Source organism: Rhinopithecus roxellana, chromosome 20 (genome assembly GCF_007565055.1).
Source record: "Rhinopithecus roxellana isolate Shanxi Qingling chromosome 20, ASM756505v1, whole genome shotgun sequence".
Lineage (NCBI taxonomy): Eukaryota > Metazoa > Chordata > Mammalia > Primates > Cercopithecidae > Rhinopithecus > Rhinopithecus roxellana.
The window spans coordinates 9,872,576-9,893,899 of record NC_044568.1 but is presented as its reverse complement, the minus strand read 5'-3'; the positions used below and the strand labels follow the sequence as shown (position 1 = coordinate 9,893,899).

The following is a 21,324-nucleotide window of genomic DNA, read 5'->3' as shown; positions in this document are numbered from 1 at the left end:
GAGAGGAGGAGAAGGATGTCTGTGACTTCAAACTGACTAGGGAAAGGCACCCTACCACATCAAATTCACCAATCTTCCCTCTTCTTGGGTAGGTTTCTACTTGGAATATACAGTCCTAGGCTAAAGATCAGGTACTAGGATCTTTGCAAGAGCAAGAGGGAGGAGAAAAACGATGCCCAAGTTCCCACCCAACCCTCCACCAGACCAGAAAATCAGAAGCCTCCTTACGCGGATGCTCGTACAGAAACTAAGTTTATTATTTTTTCTTCTTAAAAAAAAAAAAAAAAGAAAAAAAGAAAAAAAGAAAAAAACCTCATTGTAGAGAAGCCCCTCCCCTTTCCCCTAAGGGTGGGGGGCTGTGAAAGACAGCTGGGGAATCAAGTACAAGGGGGTGGGGACAGAGACTATCTTGCCACCCTTAACACTGCCCAGCCACGTGGGGTGAAGGGGAGGGGGACTGTGATGATCCCCATTTCCATGACAACCAGTTGCCTACCCCCTACTTTGGTGGGAAGAAGGGAGAAGGCCCCTATGTCTCCCTGGAGGCTTTCCCCCTCAAGACTTCAAGTAGTGGTTAACAGAGTCAGGCCTGGTCATGGAGGGAGCGGCCACGGTGGAAAGCCTATGTGGAGGGGCAGCCCACTCACGTCTTGGCCTTGCGGCCTCTGTAACTAACAGTAGGGCCAGCCAGGGAGGGAGGGGCACTGCTGCGCAAGATGCGCTGGTCCCCTTGGTTGGTGGTCCCAACAAGCCGGCGGGGACCAGGACGTCGGCGTGGGGTCCCATCCCCTTCCTCCTCCTCACCTGAGGCTTCAGCCTCAGACTCCTCTACTGAACCCTCAGGCCCCAGGGGACTTGGGGGCTGTAGGCGGCCCCGCTTTGCCAGCCCAGGACCCCCACCAACTGGGGCCCCTGCTCGTTTGCGAGGCACCTTCTCAGTCTCTAGTGGGGGGACTAGAGACCCTGGACGCAGCCGGGTCGAACGCAGTTTTGGGGCTAATGAGACCACAGGAGGTGTCAATTCCAACCCGCCTGGCCCACTATCTGCTAAGTCCAGGTCATCCTGAATTACAGCCACCACCATGGACCCTCCACTCTTCCGTCCTCGCATTCCTTCTGCTTCAAGCCGAAGGCGGGCCAGGCGGGTGAGGGGGCGGCTTCCATCCTCATCAGAGGAACTACCCTCACTCTCCCCTTGGCCCTGGGGTTGCCGTCGCCTCCCCAGTCCACAGCTCTCGAGGACAGAAGTGCTGTCACGGTCCAACACAGGGAGCTGGCTGGGCCGAGGTGATGGAGGATTCTTGGGAGGTCGGCCCCTCTTCCGTTTGGGTGGGGACGCTGAAATGGTGACAGTGGTGACAGTGTTGGCAACAGTAGCAGTGGGACAAGCTACCAGTGGTGGGAGCGGGGTTAGGGGTGATGGGTGTGGGGGTGGCTGTGTCCGACTTTCGGAGTTGCCATCCGCTGGAGAGGAAATGGTCCCAGGGATGGGCAAATCTCGTGCCTTAGGGGGTCGCCCTCGCCTTCTTTTCTCCACAGGTGACAGGATAGGATTGGGTCTGTGAAGTGGCTGGGGTCCAAGAGGCTGGGGCCCAGGAACAAACTGTGGTTCCAGGACAGGCTCTGCAACAATTAGGGTCTCAGGCCTAGGGACTGGGTCAGCCCCGTTGGTTTTTCCCTTCAAGGTGGATGAGGGTGCCTCATCCACACCTCTCCCAGCATCTGCTGGAGACCTGTTCTTCTTGGGGGGCCTCCCCCTCCGACGTTTCACAGCAGGTGGGGTGATGGCAAGCAGTGCTCCGTCTCCATTCTCTGGGCTGCCACCACCAGTCACCCCCAGCTCAATGTGACGGCGAGCAATGAAGGGCTGCTGGGGAGGAGTGGGCAGTGAGGATGAAGGAGCAGCTTCACAAGGCCCACCAATGGGAGGGGAGGATTCTGGCCCTGACATGCTGCGGACAGACGGGCTTCCTGGGCTGGTGCTAGTCTCAGAGACCCCAGGCACTAGGGTGCTGGCAGCTCCCCGCTGCTGCCGCCGCCGCCGCACGAGTTCCTTTTCCTCTACCACAGTTACTAGCCGTCCTGGCAGCTTTCGAAGCACTTTGGGGCCTGGTGGTTGTCCTGGCCGACCAGTCCCTTGACCCCTAATTTCCACATCAGCACTGGTGCGACGCCGAGGAGGTCGGGCAGGTGAAGGACCCTCAGGAGAGGAAGTAGCTGAAGATGAGGTGGATGGAGCTGCAACCTCAGGTGTAACAAGCTCCTGTGGCTTCTCTGGGCTGGAGGTTGGGGTCTGGGCCTCTGCCAGCTCTTCTGAGGTCCTGTCAGCTTCCAATGGCTCCTTAAGTGGCTCATCAGATGCTGCCGAGGGTGGGAGCTCCAGGCCATTGCTCTCACTCACACACAGGGGCAACTCCTCACCTTCAAGCTGCACTGTAAGGGTGGTGCCCTCAGCAGAATCTGGTGCCTCCTGTTCTTGACCGTTAGGGACACTGCCAGCCTCCAAAGTCGGGCTGGGTGCAGAAGGGGTGAGAGAAAGGTTCTTCTCTGACACAGGCAGGATCTCCACAGCAACTGGCAACAGATCTTTAGGGGGCACAAGAGTAAGTGAGGAGGTTTCTGAACTGGCCACAGAAGCCAGCTCCAGGGACTCTGGAGATGCCAATGCCTGGGCACACAGTTCTGCCTCAGGCCTCAAGCCCAAGGGGAGGTTGGTGACTGGGGGAGAAATGGGCACAGAAGGTGGACCAAGCAAGAGAGGAGAGGAAGGAGTTAAAAGACAGGTTTGGGCTGGAGGCGGTGTATGAGCTGGTGGAGGGGTACAGGCGGGAGGAGGGGTGCAGGCAGGAGAACAAGGAGGAATCTGTGAAGGAGGGGGAGGAGAAGGCAATATATGGACAGGGACAATGGTTATTGGATTTGGGGTTGAAATGGGTACCGGGGCAGAGACTGGGACAGGAACAAGGGCAGGAATTGCAACTGGAGCTGAAGCTGGAGTGGGTCGAGGCCTAGGTGCTGGCCTGGAAACTCGCTCCCTGGCAGGACTGCAGCGGGGTGGTGTGGTGGTGCTGCGAGTTTGATGGGCGGATATGACAGGAGTGTGGTTTGCCCCTTGAGTCTCAGCCCGGGCTCCACGAAGACGCTCACTGACACGAGTCCCCGGCCTCTCAGGGGCCTTGGCCTTTTTACTGCGCCGGTGGGTGCCTCCACCAGTCCCACAGGAACTCTCATCCCCAGCCCCCGGCCCCTCCTCCTCCTCTTGGGGTAGGCGGAACACCTCCTCCTTGGCTTGGTCCAGGTCTTTGCGGGCAGCTTCCACTTGCTCCTACAACAACAGGGCCCACAAGTGGTCAGGAGGAGGCAAGCAGAGTAGAGAGTGAATAGAAATTAGCAGCTTCCAGGCCAGGCGCAGTGGCTCATGCCTGTAATTCCAGCACTTGGGGAGGCTGAGGCCAGCGGATCACCTGAGGTCAGGAGTTCAAGACCAGCCTGGCCAACATGGTGAAACCCCGTCTCTACTAAAAATACAAAAATTAGCCAGGTATGGTGGCACACGCCTGTAATCCCAGCTTCTCGGGAGGCTGGGGCAGGAGAACTGCTTGAACCCGGGAGGCGAAGATTGCAGTGACCCGAGATTGTACCACTACACTCCAGCCTGAACGACTAAGTGAAACTTTGTCTCAAAAAAAAAAAAAAAAAAAAAAAAAAAGAAGAAGAAAAAAGAAAAAGAAATCAGCAGCTTCCAACTGCCAGCCCCATCCCTGGAAATACTCACTTCTGCCTGTTTGAGCTCCTCTCGGCTCACCTCCTCCAGTGAGGCCTCCAGGAATTTCATGGCATAACGCTCAATGGGGGTCAGCTGCAAGGAGGAGCAGTGATGATAAACGTAGGAACCTGGTACCCAGGGACCCACCACCCTTATTTATTCCCACCAGGGAAGACAGAAGGAGGGTCACAAGCCCAGGGGAAGCAGTAAAGTCAAGAACTAGTGGGTCCAACACTGACCTGTTCTACGAGGGCAGCAATTTCCTGCTCAGCCCGGGACATCTCCTCATCCTCAGCCCCAGGCCGGCCAGCCTCCTCTCCCTCACAAGCAGGAAATCCATCGTTCTCATTAAATTCTGCAAGCTCAGCCACCTGTTCAGCCTTGGCCTGGGTGGCTGCACGGATATCCTCTTCATCTTCTGCCCGACACAATGCCTACCAGGATGTATAAAAGGAAACGAAAACATGAGACTACAAGTACTTTACATCATGTGATTTGATTCAGGCAAAAACTTAAGACCAAGCATACACCAAACTAGGTTTGCAATAGAACTCAACAACCTCCTAGGCCTCCAGAGTTACCACAACAACTCAGTGGTCTACAAAGGATGGAACGGATTTTACCAGGACACCCACTAGGGAAAAATGAGTATTTTAGAGATTGCTCGCTCTATCTCCCTTCCTTTAAAGCCAGCCTCAGCTCTCAAAAAAAAAAAAAAAAAAAGCCATCACAGAAAGATGTGAATAGAAATGCACAATTCACCTGGGCACGGTGGCTCACTCCTGTAATTCCAGTACTTTGGGAGGCCAAATCAGGCAGATCATGAGGTCAGGAGTTCAAGACCAGCCTGACCAACGTGGTGAAACACCATCTCTACTAAAAATACAAAACTTAGCTGGGCATGGTGGCACATGCCTGTAATCCTAGCTACACAGGAGGCTGAGGCAGGAGAATCGCTTGAACCCGGGAGGTGGAGGTTGTAGTGAGCCGAGATCGCGTCACTGCACTCCAGCCTGGGCGAAAGAGCGAGACTCCATCTCCAAAAAAAGTAATATAATGTCAAAAACTGCAATTATTTTTGCATCAACCTAAATACTTCTCTTAAGTGGAAATGCTAATGAAAAGGAAATAATTTTGAGGATTAAATGGTGAGGTGGATATGCTTTGTACTTAATGCTTTGTACTTAATGTGAAACGCTGTTTCAAACATTTATACATAATAAAATCACATTTGGAAAGGTTTTTAAAAGATTTATTCCTTGGCCCCCTCTCAAAATCTATCATGTGCTGGGTCTGAGCATTTGTGTGTTTTCAAAGCTTTCCAGTTGGGAGCCTCAGCCTCCCAAAGTGCTGGGATTACAGGTGTGAGCCACCCACCATGCCCTGCCCACATTACTTTTAATAGGAAGTGAGGTTCAAAAGAGTGAGGATTGTAACTTGTCTTAACACAATTAAGAAGCATTACTGGAATTCAAACTTAAAACTAAGGACTTCAAAATCCTGTCTTTTTTCCTACTAAATCATGTGAACCAATAAGCAATGTGCTTACAACTATCAAAGGCTGACTGTAATCTGGGAAGCAGAAAAAACGTTTCTTTCCCCTGAACAAGTTCAACAGACTAACAAAGGACAAGATATGCTGTTAAGAATTAGCTCAACTTGGCCGGGCGCGGTGGCTCAAGCCTGTAATCCCAGCACTTTGGGAGGCCGAGACGGGCAGATCACGAGGTCAGGAGATTGAGACCATCCTGGCTAACACGGTGAAACCCCATCTCTAATAAAAAATACAAAAAACTAGCCGGGCGAGGTGGCGGGCGCCTGTAGTCCCAGCTACTCGGGAGGCTGAGACAGGAGAATGGCGGGAACCCGGGAGGCGGAGCTTGCAGTGAGCTGAGATCCCGCCACTCCACTCCAGCCTGGGCGACAGAGCAAGACTCCGTCTCAAAAAAAAAAAAGAATTAGCTCAACTTTAGGAACTGCCCACTCTTTTTTCACCTGCTCCAGAATATGAGTCTGCTTGCTGGCCACAGTCTCTTCTTCCTCTTCAGGGGCAGAGGGCACAGATGAGCTAGAAGGTTCCTCCAGGGGCATATCAAACAGCTCTCGGATGGTCTGCTATCGGATAGAACAGAGAGAAGTGTCAGAATCAACAGAATGCTAGTCTTAGGTCTAAGCTGTAAGGCTCTAAGTTGTAAGGCTGATGGTTCTTGGAACTATCAGGGGTGCCACTGGCTGAAGACACAGGTCTGTGAAGGCCAAAGTAGTCCTTTTGGTTTTTTCTTTTTTGAGACACTTTTGCTCTCGTCACCCAGGCTCAAGTGCAATGGCGCCATCTCAGCTCACTGCAACCTCCGCCTCTCAGGTTCAAGTGATTCTCCTGCCTCAGTCTTTCAAGCAGCTGGGATTACAGGCACCCACCATCACGCCTGGCTAATTTTTGTATTTTTAGTAGAGACGGGGTTTCATAATGTTGGCCAGCCTGGTCTCAAACTCCTGGCCTCAAGTGATCCACCTGCCTCAGCCTCCCAAAGTGCAAAGCAGTCTTTTTTAATAAACACGAGGAATTTCTAAAGGCACAGCAGTTTTCTCCTGCATAGGCTAAAAGATCTTACTTAGTACCTGTTTAAAATAGGCTGTGGTGAAGTTGCCTCCCTCAATGGCCATGTCTCCCAACATTCTCTTCTGATTTGCCTTTTTTAGGATGTTCTCCTCCACTGTCCGTTCACTGATAAGCCTAGGGGGTGATGAAGGCCATAGGTAAGCAGCCAAATATATCCAGGAAACCCCATCAGTAAAGGGGAAGTAAGGTGAGGGAAGACTAGGCAATACCTATATATGTGAACATCCCGGGTCTGGCCAATTCGGTGACAGCGGTCCTGGGCCTGAGCATCCATGGTGGGATTCCAGTCGCTGTCATAAAAAACAACAGTGTCTGCTCCTGTCAGGTTCACGCCCACACCCCCACTCCGAGTTGAAAGGATGAAGCAGAATATGCGTTTGTCTGCATTGAACCGTTCCATCAAGGCCTAGAAGGAAAGGGAAAAAAAGATGATACTGGAAGACTTATCCCCCGAAACAGGTCTAAGGCTTAGTGGCGCCCCCTCTGGAAGACCAAATCCTGGGAAAAGAAGAGAGAAGTGGAGGTGAGCCTCTAAGGGCTGCAGAAACCTGGGTTACCTGTCTCTGTTCAACTCTAGTAGACCCATCCAGGCGCAGGTAGAGATGGCCATGGTAGGTGAGAAACTGCTCCAATACATCCAGCATTCGGGTCATCTGGGTGAAGATGAGCACTCGGTGGCCCTCTGCCTTGAGCTGCCGCAACAGCACTGCCAACGTCTGCAATTTTCCTGAAAAGATATTAAGGGATACAGGGAGCTAGCTACAAGCTGCAACGGGTAGAATGCTTAGCAACGTAAGGCTAGGGTTAAAAGGTAATCAATGCTTTATGCCAAAGTTTCAATTACCCTAGCGGATCAAAAATGTTTAATTACAGCAGGACATGGTGGCTCACGCTTGTAATCCCTGCATTCTGAGAAGCCAAGGCAGGTGGATCACTTTAAGTCGGGAGTTCGAGACCAGCCTGGCCAACATGAGACCCTGTGTCTACTAAAAATATAAAAATTAGCTAGGCGTGGTGGCAGGCGCCTGTAATCCCAGCTACTCAGGAGGCTGAGGCATGAGAACTCAGGCTTGAACCCAGGAGGCAGAGGTTGCAGTGAGCTGAGATGCCACTACTGCACTTCAGCCTGGGCGACAAAGCAAGACCCTGTCACAAAAAATACATATCTATATTTAACACCATACAAGTTTTTCCTTTAAGGGCTTCATCTCTTCGGTCTGCTCCGGCCTAGAATCTAACTTCTTTGAGTCTAACTAAAAGAGTAGGGGAATACATAACATCAAGGGAAAAACAGAATCCTCAATGCTTCATGAGCAAGAGATTCTTAAGTATTACAACAGTCATACTACCTGAAATCCAGAACAGATTCACAGGATAGATGTCTACAAATCCATTGTCACAGCTTACAGACAGGGATTTAAGGTCACAGTCAGAACCATAAAGGCTCTTAGAAAGTTATCTAGTTCAACCTTCCATCAAACACAGAAACAACTTCAACATTTCTGGTAACTCAGTTTGAACTTTTTTTTTTTTTCTTTTTGAGACAGAGTTTTGCTCTTGTTGCCCAGGCTGGAGTGCAATGGTGCGATCTCAGCTCACGGCAATCTACGCCTCCTGGATTAAAGCGATTATCCTGCCTCAGCCTCCTGAGTAGCTGGGATTACAGGCATGTGCCACCACGCCTGGGTAATTTTGTATTTTTAGTATAGACAGGGGTTCTCCATGTTGGTCAGGCTGGTCTCGAACTCCCGACCTCAGGTGATCCTCCCGCCTCAGCCTCCCAAAGTGCTGGGATTATAGGCCTGAGCCACCATGCCCAGCCTGAACACTTACTTTATTATTTCATTTTTTGAGACAAGGTCTGGCTCTATCACCCAGGCAGGAGTGCAGTGGTGCGCTATCTCAGCTCACTGAACCTCTGCCTCCCGGGCTCAAGCCATCCTCCTGCCTCAGCCTTCCAAGTAGCTTGGACTACAGGCGTGTGCCACCATGCCTGGCTAATTTTTATATTTTTTGTAGAGATTGCCCAGGTTGGTCTCCAACTCGTGAGCTCAACTGATCTGCCCACCTTGGCCGCTCAAAGTGCTGGGATTATAGACAAGAGCCACCGGACCCAGCCTTATTTTATTTTTGAGACAGGGTCTCATCCTGTCGCCCAGGCTAGAGTGCAGTGACATGATCACAGCTGACTGCAGCCTTGACCTCCCAGGCTCCGGCACTCCAGCCACCTGAGTAGCTGGGACTACAGGTGTGCACCATTACATCCAACTAATTTTTCAATTTTTGAGGAGAAAGGGTTTCGCCATGTTGCCTGGGCTGGTCTTTACTTGCCTCCAGTGATCTGCCCACCTCAGCCTACCCAAGTGCTGGGATTACAAGTATAAGCCATCACACCCGGCCTTGAACACTTTTAACCAAGACTTTCAGTTTATCTATTCTGAATAGTTTCAATTATAACAAAAACACATTTTTTTACCAAAACATTTATTGAACACATATTAATAAAAATTTTGATTTTCTTATATTCTAGGAAATTTAAGAAATCTTGAAACATGTTACTATAGAAATGTCTGTGCAGGGTTGTGGAAGAAACAAGTCACTTACCCAACAGCCATTCTTGGGTAACAGAACCTGATTAACACTGGACAGCTGGCAGAGGTTCCTTGCTCCCAGGTGAAGGAGGCCCCAACCCAACCCCAGAAAATAAATAAGTTGTAAATAAGCCAGAGGCCTTTTTTGCTATTCCCCTTTGTCAGTGATTGCTCTAGGTATGGGCATATAGCTCAGTTTGAGCCAATGAGTTATGAAGCAAAGTCAGCTTGGAGGTCTTCTTTTTTTTTCTTTTTTTGAGACAGAGTCTCGCTCTGTTGCCCAGGCTGGAGTGTAGTGGTGCCATCTCAGCTCACTGCAAGCTCCGCCTCCAGGGTTCACGCCATTCTCCCGCCTCAGCCTCCCGAGTAGCTGGGAATACAGGCGCCTGCCACCACACCCGGTTAATTTTTTGTATTTTTAGTGGAGATGGGGTTTCACCATTCATAGGATGGTCTCAATCTCCTAACCTCGTGATCCACCCGCCTCAGCCTCCCAAAGTGCTGGGATTACAGGCATTGAGCCACCGTGCCCAGCCAGCTTGGAGGTCTTTTGTTCCCAGAAAACTTTCTCATACTGTCTCAACCCCTTGTTTCTTGTTTAGAGGACTGGTGTATACACTGGAGTTATGGCAGCCATCCTAACATGAAGAAACAAAAGCATGAGACTAAAAAGATAAAAGCTAAAGATGGTACAGCAGGGTAGAAAGATAAGGTCCTGGTCCCTTAAAGCTGGGTGCGGTGGCTCATGCCTATAATCCCAGCCCTTTGGAAGGCCAAGGCAAGGGGATCACAAGGTCAGGAGTTCGAGACCAGCCTGGCCAACATGGTGAAACCCTGTCTCTACTAAAAATACAAAAAACTCACCCAGGCGTGGTGGTGGGCACCTGTAATCCCATCTACTCGGGAGGCTGAGGCAGGAGAATAGCTTGAAACAGAGCAAAACTCTGTCTCAAAAAAAAAAAAAAGAAAAAAGGCCAGGCGCAGTGGCTCAAGCCTGTAATCCCAGCACTTTGGGAAGCCGAGGCAGGCGGATCACGGGGTCAGGAGATCAAGACCAGCCTGACCAACATGGTGAAACCCCGTCTCTACTGAAAATACAAAAATGAGCTGGGCGTGGTGGTGCATGCCTGAAATCCCAGCTACTCAAGAGGCTGAAGCGGGAGAATCGCTGGAATCTGGGAGGTGGAGGTTGCGGTGAGCCGAGATCAAGCCACAGCACTCCAGCCTGGGTGACAGAGTGAGACTCCATCTCAAAAAAAAAAAAAAGAAAGAAGGAAGAAAAGGTCCTAGTCCCTGAAAATATCGTTAAGCTGCTGAAACAGCTACAATAAATGTTCTTGTGGTTTAAGCGACTGTTAGTTGGTTTTCTGTTACCGCCAAATAATTTTAGCCAACACAAAAATGTCATTGTCTTTTCCAAGACCAAAATTTACCGTTTACTTCCTGTGTAGTCTTGTACCACCAGACATCTTTTCCCATACAGCTAAATGAAAACTCTACGGTGGCTCAAGCCTGTAATCCCAGCACTTTGGGAGGCCGAGACGGGTGGATCACGAGGTCAGGAGATCGAGACCATCCTGGCCTACACGGTGAAACCCCGTCTCTACTGAAAAAACAAAAAAAACTAGCCAGGCGAGATGGCAGGCGCCTGTAGTCCCAGCTACTCGGGAGGCTGAGGCAGGAGAATGGCGTAAACCCAGGAGGCGGAGCTTGCAGTGAGCTGAGATCGCACCACTGCACTCCAGCCTGGGCGACAGAGCCAGACTCTGGCTCAAAAAAAGAAAAAAAGAAAACTCTATGCTGCACCACTGCACTCCAGCCTGGGTGACAGAGCGAGACTCCGTCTCAAAAAAAACAAAAAGGAAAAAAAGAAAACTCTATGCTGCACTGTCTTACTTCCTATCGTATCCCAAATGATCAGCAAAATGTAACAGATGTTCACAAAATGATCACTGAATGAATGAGTTAGCAGCACATTTTCAACTGTCATGAAAGTCAAATTCATGGCTGGCATGGTGGCTCATGCCTGTGATTCCAGCACTTTGGAGGCTGAGGCGGGAGGATCACTTGAGGTCGGAGTTTGAGATCAGCCTGGCCATCATGGCAAAATACAAAATTTACTAAAATCTACTAAAAATACAAAAATTAGCCAGGCATGGTGGCATATGTCTGTAATCACAGCTATTCTGGAGGCTGAGGTGAGACAACTGCTTGAACCTAGGAGGCTGCAGTGAGCTGAGACTGCACCACTACACTCCAGCCTGGGCAACTGAGCAAGACTTTGTCTCAAAATAAAAGAAAGAAAAAAAAGAAAGTCAAATTTATGAATGTCAAGAATCTAACATGAGGCTTACATTTCTCTATCTTGCCCATAAGCATAACCTAAAACACCATCTAAACCTTTACAGAAATAGCGAGAGACCTTAAGCGCAGCATCCCTCTCATGTAACAATCTTACTAGTAAGAAAGGAAGAGAAGCCAAGGGTCCCACATTAGCCAACAAACTCACCGCAATCATACTGGATGAGTCTCAAGTCGGGGAACTGGGTGCGCATGTTACACACAATACGGTGCAAAGGACGAGCCCGGGGCCAGAGCTCAGAGGCCAATTGCTCCTGGAAGGCTGCCTGACGTGGGGCCAGCCAAGGAGGTGGGTGGCAGGCATGCAGGGAAGGGGGAGGTGCCTCCACAGGAGGCATGACAAAGATGAACCTGTGGAAGGAAGAAGGCAGGCAGTGTAAAAGATGGCACTCTGAAATGCCCCAGAAGTTAACATCTTCACCAGCCCTAAGCACTACATCCACTCTGAGGCCCCAAGACCCACTCCCCATTAGCACTTAGCCCTGCCAACCTCTCAATGATTTCTGACAGCTGGTCTAGTCGCTGCTGGGGAAACAGTACAGCCCGGTGGGCAGCCTCGGTATAAGTCCAAAAGGTGGGGTGGCTGGGGCCAGGAGAACGAGGGCCGATGGGGCTGGCAACAGGTTGGGGCAGGGTACAGAAATCCAGGACTTCAGTCCCATACACAGGTGCCAGGGCCCCATGAGCCTCACTAAGTTGGAAAATCCGTTCCAGGCGTTCAGACCGCTGCCGCTTCCGCTTTTCCTCCAGGGAGTCCTGGAGGTGAGAGAAAAACAGAGAAAGTAATCAGGGCCCTCAGAGTCCACATCAAAACCTGACTGTTCTTCCCAGATAGAAATATACAGAAACCATGAGATCCAAAAATACACTATGCTCTTTTTGTAGTTTTCCAAGTTATCAATGAGAACTATTTTTTTCACAATATTAAGTAACTTCTCTGCAAGAGAAAACTGATCTTTCCTTGTATGCTATCAAAGCAGAATGACTGAATATTCAAAATTAAGATCTACAATTCCAACAAGTTTACAGAATGGACAATTTATGGTATTTTCCTATGTAACACTCAACTCCAGGACTACAGCCTTCTTCAAATCACTGACCAGGATACAGAGAGGCCAATCATATCCAGACGAGGTTTTTGCCAAGGGCCAGACTGGAATGGGGTGGAATGGGAACAGCTAACCAGACATCCAGGTCTCATCACTCTGAGACAGAAAATGGGCAACCTGGCAGTGAGGAGACCTGGATGACTTTGACCCAATCCTTTCCCATCTTTGTGCTTCCAGTTTCACAGTTTGTAAAACTTCTTTGTATCACTTATTATGCTTGTAGTTACACATTTGTATGATTATTTGACTAACATCTGTCCACTACATGGTAGGCCCCATACAACATGAATTATGCCTTGCTCACTATAATCACCCAGTAACTAGCACAATTAAGCTTTCAATACATCTATCTGTTAACAAAATGAGTAAATGAGAGAGACTAGACCCCAGGAGATAGTTGTGAAAAGAGGAGTGTTCCAAATCTCCTTCCTGACTGATACCAAGTATCACCTCTTGCTTTGAAGTGCTCTAAGTGACAAGTGACGGAAAAAAGGTGTCCTAGCAGAGGGAAAAACCAATAGACTCAAAGAGCTAGTTCCTTTTGAGGCTAGCTCTCAACAGTAACAAAAAGAGAAAATCTGGCCAGAAGCAGTAGCTCAAGCCTATAATCCCAGTACTTTGGGAGGCCTAGGCGGATGGCTTGAGCCTCCTGTTCAAGAACAGTTTGGGCAACATGGCAAAACCCCATCTCTACAAAAAATACAAACAAGGGCCAGGCACGTTAGCTCACACCTGTAATCCCAGCACTTTGGGAGGCCAAGGTGGGCGGATCATGAGGTCGAGAGAACGAGACCATCCTGTCCAACATGGTGAAACCGCGTCTCTACTAAAAATACAAAAACTAGCTGGGTGTGGTGGTGCGAGTCTGTAGTCCCAGCTACTCAGGAGGCTGAGGCAGGAGAATTGCTTGAACCTGGGAGGCGGAGGGTGCAGTGAGCCAAGATCACACCACTGGACTCCAGCCTGGTGACAGAGTGAGTCTCCATCTCAAAAAAAGAAACAAACAAGTAGCCTGGCATGGTGGCACGAGCCTGCAGTCCCAGCTACTTGGAGGGCTGAGATGGAAGGTTCACTTAAGCCCAGGAGGCTGCAATGAGCGGAGATTGTGCCACTGCACTCTACCCTGGGTGACAAAGTGAGACACTGCCTCAAAAAAAAAAGACTATTTGTAAACCATACATCTGAAAAAGGATCTGTAACCAGAATATATAAAGAACTCTTACAACTCAATAATAAAAAGACAACCCATTTTAAAAGGGCAGAGGATCTGAACAGATAGTTCTTCAAAGATACACAAATGGCCAACATAGTATTTCAACCACATGAAATAAAGCTCAACATCAGCCAACAGAGAAATTCAAATCAAAATCACAATGAACTACTACTTCACACCCAGCAGGACGGCTATAATCAAAGTAAGTGTTGATGTGCCTCAGCCTTTGGGAGGCTGAGGCAGGCAGATCACTTGAAGTCAGGAGTTCAAGACCAGCAAGGCAAACATGGTAAACCCCATCTCTACTAAAAATACAAAAAACTCTAGCCAGGCACAGTGGCTTACGTCTATAATCCCGGCACTTTGGGAGGCCAAAGCAGGCGGATCACCTGAGGTCAGGAGTTTGAGACCAGTCTGGCCAACAAGGTGAAACCCTCTCTCTACTAAAAATACAAAAACTAGCCAGGCGTGGTGATGCCATGCCTGTAGTCCCAGCTACTTGGGAGGCTGATGCAGGAGAATCCTGGGAGACAGAGGTTGCAGAGAGCTGAGGTGGTGCCACTTTACTCCAGCCTGGGCAACAGAGCAAGACTCTGTCTCAAAAATAAAATATTAAGAATACAAAAAAATTAGGTGGGCATGGTGGCACATGCCTGTGATCCCAGCTATAAGGGAGGCTGAGGTGGGGTCACTGAACACCTCAATGACCCCAACCTCAGGCAGAGGTTGCAGTGAGCCAAGATCATGCCAATGCACTCCAGCCTGTGTAACAGAGCAACACTCCTTCTCAAAAAGGAAAAAAAAAAAAAAAAAGTATGGGCTCAAATGTGGAGAAACTGGAATCCTCACAGACTGCTGGTGCTAATGTCAAATGTTGCAGCCACTTTGGAAAAATCTGGCAGTTCCTTAAACAGTTAAAATCTAGTTACAATATAACCCAGCAATTCTTCTCCTCAGTATGTATCTAACAGTAACTGAAAACACCTGTCCATACAAAAACTTGTACATGAAATGTTCACAACAGCATTGTTCATAATAGCCATAAAGCAGAAGTAATACACATTTCCATCAACTCAAGGAAGGATAAAATGTGGTATCCATACATTATTATTCAACATAAAAACAAATGAAATACTGATATATGCTACAACACAATAAACTTCAAAGAACATTAATCTAAGTGCAAGATGCCAGTCACAACAGACCACACATTATACATTATGACTCCATAGGCAAAACTAGAGAAACAAAAAAGTAGGATGGTGGTCATTCAAGACTAGGAGGGATGGAGGGATTGAGGAATGCTAGCTAACAGGTGCAGTGTTTCTTTTTGGGGCCATGGAACGGTTCTGATTGTGTTGATGATTGTACAACTCTATATTAAAAAACTATTGTACAGTTTTGGGCCAGGCGTGGTGGTTCATACCTATAATCCCAGCATTTTGGGAGACCAAGATAGGAGGATCACTTGAGGCCAGGAATTCAAGACCAGCCTGGTCAACACAGTGAGACCCCCATCTCTATTTAAAAAAAAAAACAACTATTGTACACTTTAAATGGGTAAATTGGATGGTATATGACTTACAGCACAAACTTAAAAAAAAAAAAAAGGTGGCCGGGCGCGGTGGCTCAAGCCTGTAATCCCAGCACTTTGGGAGGCCGAGACGGGCGGATCACGAGGTCAGGAGATCGAGACCATCCTGGCTAACACGGTGAAACCCTGTCTCTACTAAAAAATACAAAAAAGTAGCCGGGCGAGGTGGCGGGTGCCTGTAGTCCCAGCTACTCGGGAGGCTAAGGCAGGAGAATGGCGTAAACCCGGGAGGCGGAGCTTGCAGTGAGCTGAGATCCAGCCACTGCACTCCAGCCTGGGCGACAGAGTGAGACTCCGCCTCAAAAAAAAAAAAAAAAAAAAAAAAGTGGCAAGAGGCTATTATCTACTTGCAGAGCAATCAAAATTCAACGTATCATCCATGATGGGGGAAAAAAAATTCAGCACAGACTACACGTCGTCACTCTTGGCTTTTCTCCCTCTACTCTTTACTTCCAACCAGCCACGACCAACCTAGCGGCTGGTCAGGTAAAGACCAAAGGTGGAGTCAATGGCAATGGTGGAGGGTGGGGGAGTAAGCGGGAAGCAAAGACTAAACAGCAGCTCTGATTATAGTGGGGAAAAGCCAGAGGGCCTGGAGGGACCCATTGGACTTTCCTTCTCCTTAGTTCTGGGTTACTTAAGCTGAACTGTGAGTTTAACTCAACTACTACACAGACATGGGCCTATATACATAGTACAGGAAAGAAATGGCTACCAGAAATCATAAAAGGGACAGAGAAGAATTCCTTTTACTGCCCATTTATTACCATGCAGGTTAAAAAACGGGAAAAGAGGCCAGGCGCGGTAGCTCACGCCTGTAATCCTAGCACTTCAGGAGGCCGAGGCAGGTGAATCATGAGGTACACGCCCAGGGAAGAGAAGGGACTTGTCCAAATGTCACTCAAGTACTTGGTCCACAACATTAAGCTTTGTAATTCACCAGGTTAAATGTGACATCATTGTTCCATCCACCCTACCAATACTCCAAAGAAACTCAACTTCCTGTTCCCTCTCGAGGAAGTAAAACTTACCAGATAAAAAGGGGAACGAGGTGGTGGGGGGGGCTGGCGTCGAGGCCGGGGGCCACCAAACGAGGTAGCAGTGGAGGGAGGGCTGGGGGGATCAGAGCGCAATGTCAGTGTGTCAGGCTCATCCTTGGAAACAGGCAGCCGGGATACCATGGTGACAGGCAAGGGAGCGGCACCAGATGCCGAAACCGCAAGGGAAGATGCCTGGGAAGCTGGGGACTGTGTGGAGGCTGGGGCCAGCGCCAAGGTCTGAGCTGCAGCCGGGCCCAGGTTAGGAGCTGGGGCAGGGCTCAAGGTCAGTGTCTGCACTGAAGCTGGGGCCAGGAGTGAAGCAGATGATGATGCTGGCGCCAAAGTCAGCGTGTGAGCTGCGGCTGGGCCCATCGGAGAAGCTGGAGCCAGAGGAGGTGCTGGAGCCAGAGACAGCGTCTGAGTTGGACCCAGTGGTGGTCCTGGTGCCAAAGACAGTGTCTGGGCTGGAGTTGGTACCAGGGATGATGCTGGAGTTAATGACAATGTCTGAGTTGGAAAGGGTCCCTGGGGGTTCCCCGTGCCCAAAGAGAGTGTCTGAGATGGAGATGAGCCTCCAAGAGTGGGTGCTAAAGCTGGGGCTAGGGCCAGTGTCTGTGTAGAAGCCGGGCTCGGGAGAGGTGATGGAACCGGGGCTGGTAGCAAAGTTTGAGTTGATGATGAAGCCAACACAGGGGTTGGAGCTGGTACCAGTGAAGCTGAGGCTAAAGAGGTTCCTGGAGTAGATGATGGAGCCATAACTGGAACCGGAGTCTGTGATGAAGCCAGGACAGGAGCAGGACCTGGTGATGGTGCCAGGACTGGAAGAGGAGCCAGAGGAGGAGCTGGAGAAGGAGCCAGAATTGCTGTCTGTGGAGACGCCATAGGAGCCAGAGGGGTGGCTAGAGCCTGAGATGCAGAAGATGCTGGAGCCAGAAGGGAAGCCTGAGCTGGAGCTGGATTTGGTGCTGCCGGAAAAGGACTGGCCAGAGCTGAAGCTGGCACCAGGACAGGTGAGCATGCTGGGGCCACGGTTGAGTTCAACCCTGGAACATGTGAAGAGGTGGGAGCCAACAACAGAGGGTGACCAGGTGTCTGAGATGAAGATAGGGACGGAGCTGTGGCCAAACCTAGAGTCAAGGCTGATGCTGATGGGGAAGCACTAGATGGTGCCAAGGAGGGAGGTACAGGAGCCGCTGGGACAACAGGTGCCAGTGGTGGAGTCACACTGGTCAACAGAGCTGGGCCCGAAGCAGAAACAGGCAAGGGGGCTGAGATGGGGATAGTGAGTGGAGCTGAGGCTGGGGCAGAAAGTGTGGTGGGGACAGAGATGGGGAGTGAAGATGACGCTGGAACTGAGACTGTAGAGGACACAGGACTAGCAAGGGGAGAGGAGTTGGGAATTGGCATTGGAGAAGAGGCTGGCCCAGGCAGTGAGGATGGCACATGGAGAGGAGAAGAGATGGTCAAGGGGGCAGTTCCGGGGGTTGAAGCTGTGGAGAGAGAGAATGAGTTAGCCCCAGAATAACTTCCTGACCCTTTCCTGACCCTGTCCCACCTTTCCCTTACCCCCAAGCTTCCCATTTCCCAGAAGGCATTCACTCCCACAACATGAAGTCAAACATCCAAGTAATCTGACAACTTTAGATTTTCTTTCCCTCCAAGATTCCAGCAAATGTATCTTGAAATTAGGTCAGGGCTCAGGCAGCCCAGTTCTGGGGCCCACTACAAATCAAGGCAGTATGCTGGTATGAACAACCTTGTACTAAAACTAAGAAACCTTCAGGCGACCCCATCTCATCTCCATTCCTGGCAAGGATTTCTGGCCTCAGCCACCTGGACTCACCACTGACTTCAGGTGAAGGACTGTGGACCAGCTTGAGAAGAGGCCTCACCAGAGTGGGTGTGGGCATGGGGGCTCGGGCAGTACCCAGAGTGGGTGTGGGTAGCCGGCCAGGGGTTAACGTGGGGCGTGGATTCAACACAGCTGGAAGCCCAGTGCTCGGAGGCCGGGGTGCTGGGGCCAACGGAGGAACAGGAGTCAGTCCATCCCGAGGGGCTTGTCTCACTACAATCTTCACCACGCCTGTATTATTCACCATGGTTGGTGGCACTGCAAGAGGAAGCTACACTGAGAGGAAGGTAAAAAAGAAACAAGAGACCCAAAGGATGGAAGAAGTCCAGGGGCAGGATAAAGTGGCAGACAGGTATCGTAGATATTCGTAAGGGAAAACAACACTGAGGAAAGGCTGGACAGACAGTAGCCCAGCGCATGCCTGGAAGGACCAAGGCCAGCAAGGGCTAAGGAATTAGGAAGGCCAGGAGCCTCACCCTGGTTAGCAGCAAGCGGAAGGCTGAGGCCAGTGGGGGCAAGGGTGGTGCTGGGGGTCGAAGAAGGCAGCACAGAGACAGGGGTAGGGCCAGGGGTCGGGGCCACGGCCTGGATGAGGGCCACATGGGCAGGCTGGCTGATGAGGTGGTGCTGCCCCCCTGCTGACACGAGGTGCACCACATTCCCTGGGTTAATGGAAGAGAGAAAGAGAGAGAGAGAAGCAGCTATCAGCCTGAGGAGGGCAGAGGCAAGGCAAGAAGAGAGGGAAAGAACAGAGGGAATAAATTCTCTAGAATGACCTCTTCCTTATCTTTAACCAAGATCCCTCCAACCATGCCCGTTGGCCCCACCCACCAAAAGCTTGGGAAAGAAACATTAAGGCTGACACTTAAAAAAGTCACAAAAACAAAGACAGGGAAGAGGAGGAAAAAGGCAGGACAGGGGGTGGGTTTTACCTACTTTGCAGCGGGCGGGGCTGCCCCACAGCAAGCTGGCGCACCTGGGCACCAGTCAAAGTCAGCTTGTTGCCCTGGATTTGGAAGGTGAGAGGTTTGCTTCCCCCTGCATTAGCCACTGGACGTTGTGCCAGTGAGGCTAACTGCCCGATGCTGACCACTTCACCTGCTAAAAACAGAGAAGGCCTTATTGTACACTAGGTTCATCCTGCTCAACACCACTTCACAGACCCCATGAAGCACACCTCTCCCCTGAGTGTCCAGTCCAACCAACCAAGCCTTTCCCACAATTTACTGTGCCCAACAAACTCAGTCTCCACCTATAGCCTTTGAGCTTTTGATGTGCTACTCCTTCCAATCCCATTTGCTTAGCAATCTCCTTTACATCCTCTAACACGGCCTGCCACAAGACTGAGTTAACCACCACCCTCTGCTCTACACTGCCCTTTTACCCCAAATACTTTTCTACCGCTAGGTTTACCACTATTTATTCATCTATGTGTCATCTCCCTATGTCAATTCCTTAAGGGCTCTTAATTATGATCTAACAACGTCTGGCGTAATACCTAACATGCTAGCTGCCTCAATTTTTTTTGACACAGGGTCTTGCTCATGATTGCACTGGCGCAACCATGGCTCACTGCAGCTTCCAAACTCCTGGCTCAAGCAATCCTCCAACCTTGGCCTCCCAAAGCACTGGGATTATAGACATGAGCCATTATGCCTGACCTGGCTGCCTAAAATTTGATGCTGTCATAGTCCTGAGCTTTTCTCCCATCTCAAGTCCCTCACCACAGAGCCCTGGGAACTTACAGGGCAGGCGAGCTTGCATATCGGGAGACAGAATGAGGCGCTGTGGTGCAGGAGTCGGAGCTGGCACTGCTGTCGTGGTAGCAGTTGCCGTGGTGGTAGAAGTGGTAGTGGCAGCAGCAGGAGGGAAGGTGTAGCCTGGTGGCACTGTCAGGGGCTTCAACAGGCTAGAGGAGCCTGGAGGTGGGGCTGGGCTCAGGCGAACTGGGGCAGGTGATGTTGGCTTTAGGGATAAGGTTGGCGTGGGAGGCCGTGAGGTCCCACTCAGGACCCCCAGGGGGGATGGCAACACTGCAGACACAAAGCAAACACCTGTCAGATATACCCTGACTAAAGCCTTAGCTTGGTCCCAGAAGCCTCCATCCTCCCTTCCAGCCCATCAAATACTAGACCCCTGTCCCCAGCCCAGCTCCTCAAACCCTTTAATTTCACTACTTCTTCCTCAGTCGGAACAACTTTTCTGAAGCACCATGCATCATCCTTTGCTCCCTTTCAACTCACCCTGAGTGAGAGAACCACTGTTTGGCTGCAGGGGAGGCAAGATGACAGGACCAGGAGGCCGAGATGCAGGAATAAGCGGGGGCCCAGCAGGTGAGGCTGAAACCATCAGTGGTGCTGGCAGCACTGAGGGGGTTGGGCCAGGGGTGGGCTGGGCTGAGAGCTCAGGACCTGGAGGGGGTCGAACTGGGACAGGGCCCAGGGGTGTCCGTGGGTTGTTCACCACGACCACTGTCCGGCCTTCTTGCTTAGGTACTGGCTGCAGCATCCTATGAGGAAAAATTTAGGGAATGGGTAGGGAGAGAAGGAGAGTAAGAGGTAGCAAAATCAAAGAAAAGAAGAAAATAAAGCAGGGAGACAGATTATGAAAGCAAAGGAAAGGAAAGAGACCCAAAGGAGAAAGAGGAATAGGAATTTAAGATAATCAGAAAGCACCAGACAGAATGGGAGAAAAAGTGACTAACACAGAAGCCCATCCCAGCACCCTCTTCTAGTTATTCTCTCCCCAATTCCCTCCATGTGCCTGCACCCATCCCATATAAATATTCCAGCCTTGTATCCAACTCTTTTCTTCCCATCCCAAACCGCTCCGGCCAGCTTTCAGCCACTTATTCTAGGAACCATCCCCTCATTCCTTAGTCCTTGTACCTGTTGACCTTCATCTTGACTGGCTTGGGCCGGGGTGGGGGATCAGGAGCAGTAGCCACCTCTAGCAGTACCCGGCGAGAGAGGCGGTGCCGGGGCAGAAATGTGTCTGTCTCATATCGAGAGACACGACCTTCCAGGCCAATAAGGTCAAATCGACCCATGTCTATCCGCTGCCACAAGAAAGAACACAAAGCACAGTCATAAAGAACAAAATCACACATCCTTTGAAATGTAGATGTAGCTGGAGGCCATTATCCTTAAGTGAATTAACACAGAAACAGAAAACGAAA

At 50.3% G+C, this 21,324-nt stretch overlaps 1 protein-coding gene across 4 annotated transcripts in view; it reads right to left on the bottom strand.

Moving 5' to 3' along the window:
* Positions 1 to 233: 233 nt before the first annotated feature.
* SRCAP (Snf2 related CREBBP activator protein) overlaps positions 234 to 21,324 on the bottom strand; it is a 43,520-nt gene continuing 22,429 nt past the window's right edge. For 3 of the 4 annotated variants that reach the window (XM_030924754.1, XM_010362225.2, XM_030924755.1), the window contains exons 19-33: positions 21,035 to 21,204; positions 20,390 to 20,655; positions 19,892 to 20,179; positions 19,083 to 19,247; positions 18,138 to 18,404; positions 16,286 to 17,784; positions 11,829 to 12,094; positions 11,487 to 11,689; positions 6,944 to 7,113; positions 6,596 to 6,792; positions 6,386 to 6,500; positions 5,762 to 5,881; positions 4,006 to 4,200; positions 3,776 to 3,859; positions 234 to 3,325 (exon numbers count right to left, since the gene is read on the bottom strand). In XM_030924754.1, the coding sequence (XP_030780614.1) occupies positions 644 to 3,325; positions 3,776 to 3,859; positions 4,006 to 4,200; positions 5,762 to 5,881; positions 6,386 to 6,500; positions 6,596 to 6,792; positions 6,944 to 7,113; positions 11,487 to 11,689; positions 11,829 to 12,094; positions 16,286 to 17,784; positions 18,138 to 18,404; positions 19,083 to 19,247; positions 19,892 to 20,179; positions 20,390 to 20,655; positions 21,035 to 21,204 (6,687 nt within the window). In that variant the 3' untranslated portion in view covers positions 234 to 643. Of the gene's footprint in view, positions 3,326 to 3,775; positions 3,860 to 4,005; positions 4,201 to 5,761; positions 5,882 to 6,385; positions 6,501 to 6,595; positions 6,793 to 6,943; positions 7,114 to 11,486; positions 11,690 to 11,828; positions 12,095 to 16,285; positions 17,785 to 18,137; positions 18,405 to 18,622; positions 18,809 to 19,082; positions 19,248 to 19,891; positions 20,180 to 20,389; positions 20,656 to 21,034; positions 21,205 to 21,324 lie in introns of all 4 variants that reach the window. The other variant, XM_010362224.2, reaches the window with a different exon arrangement.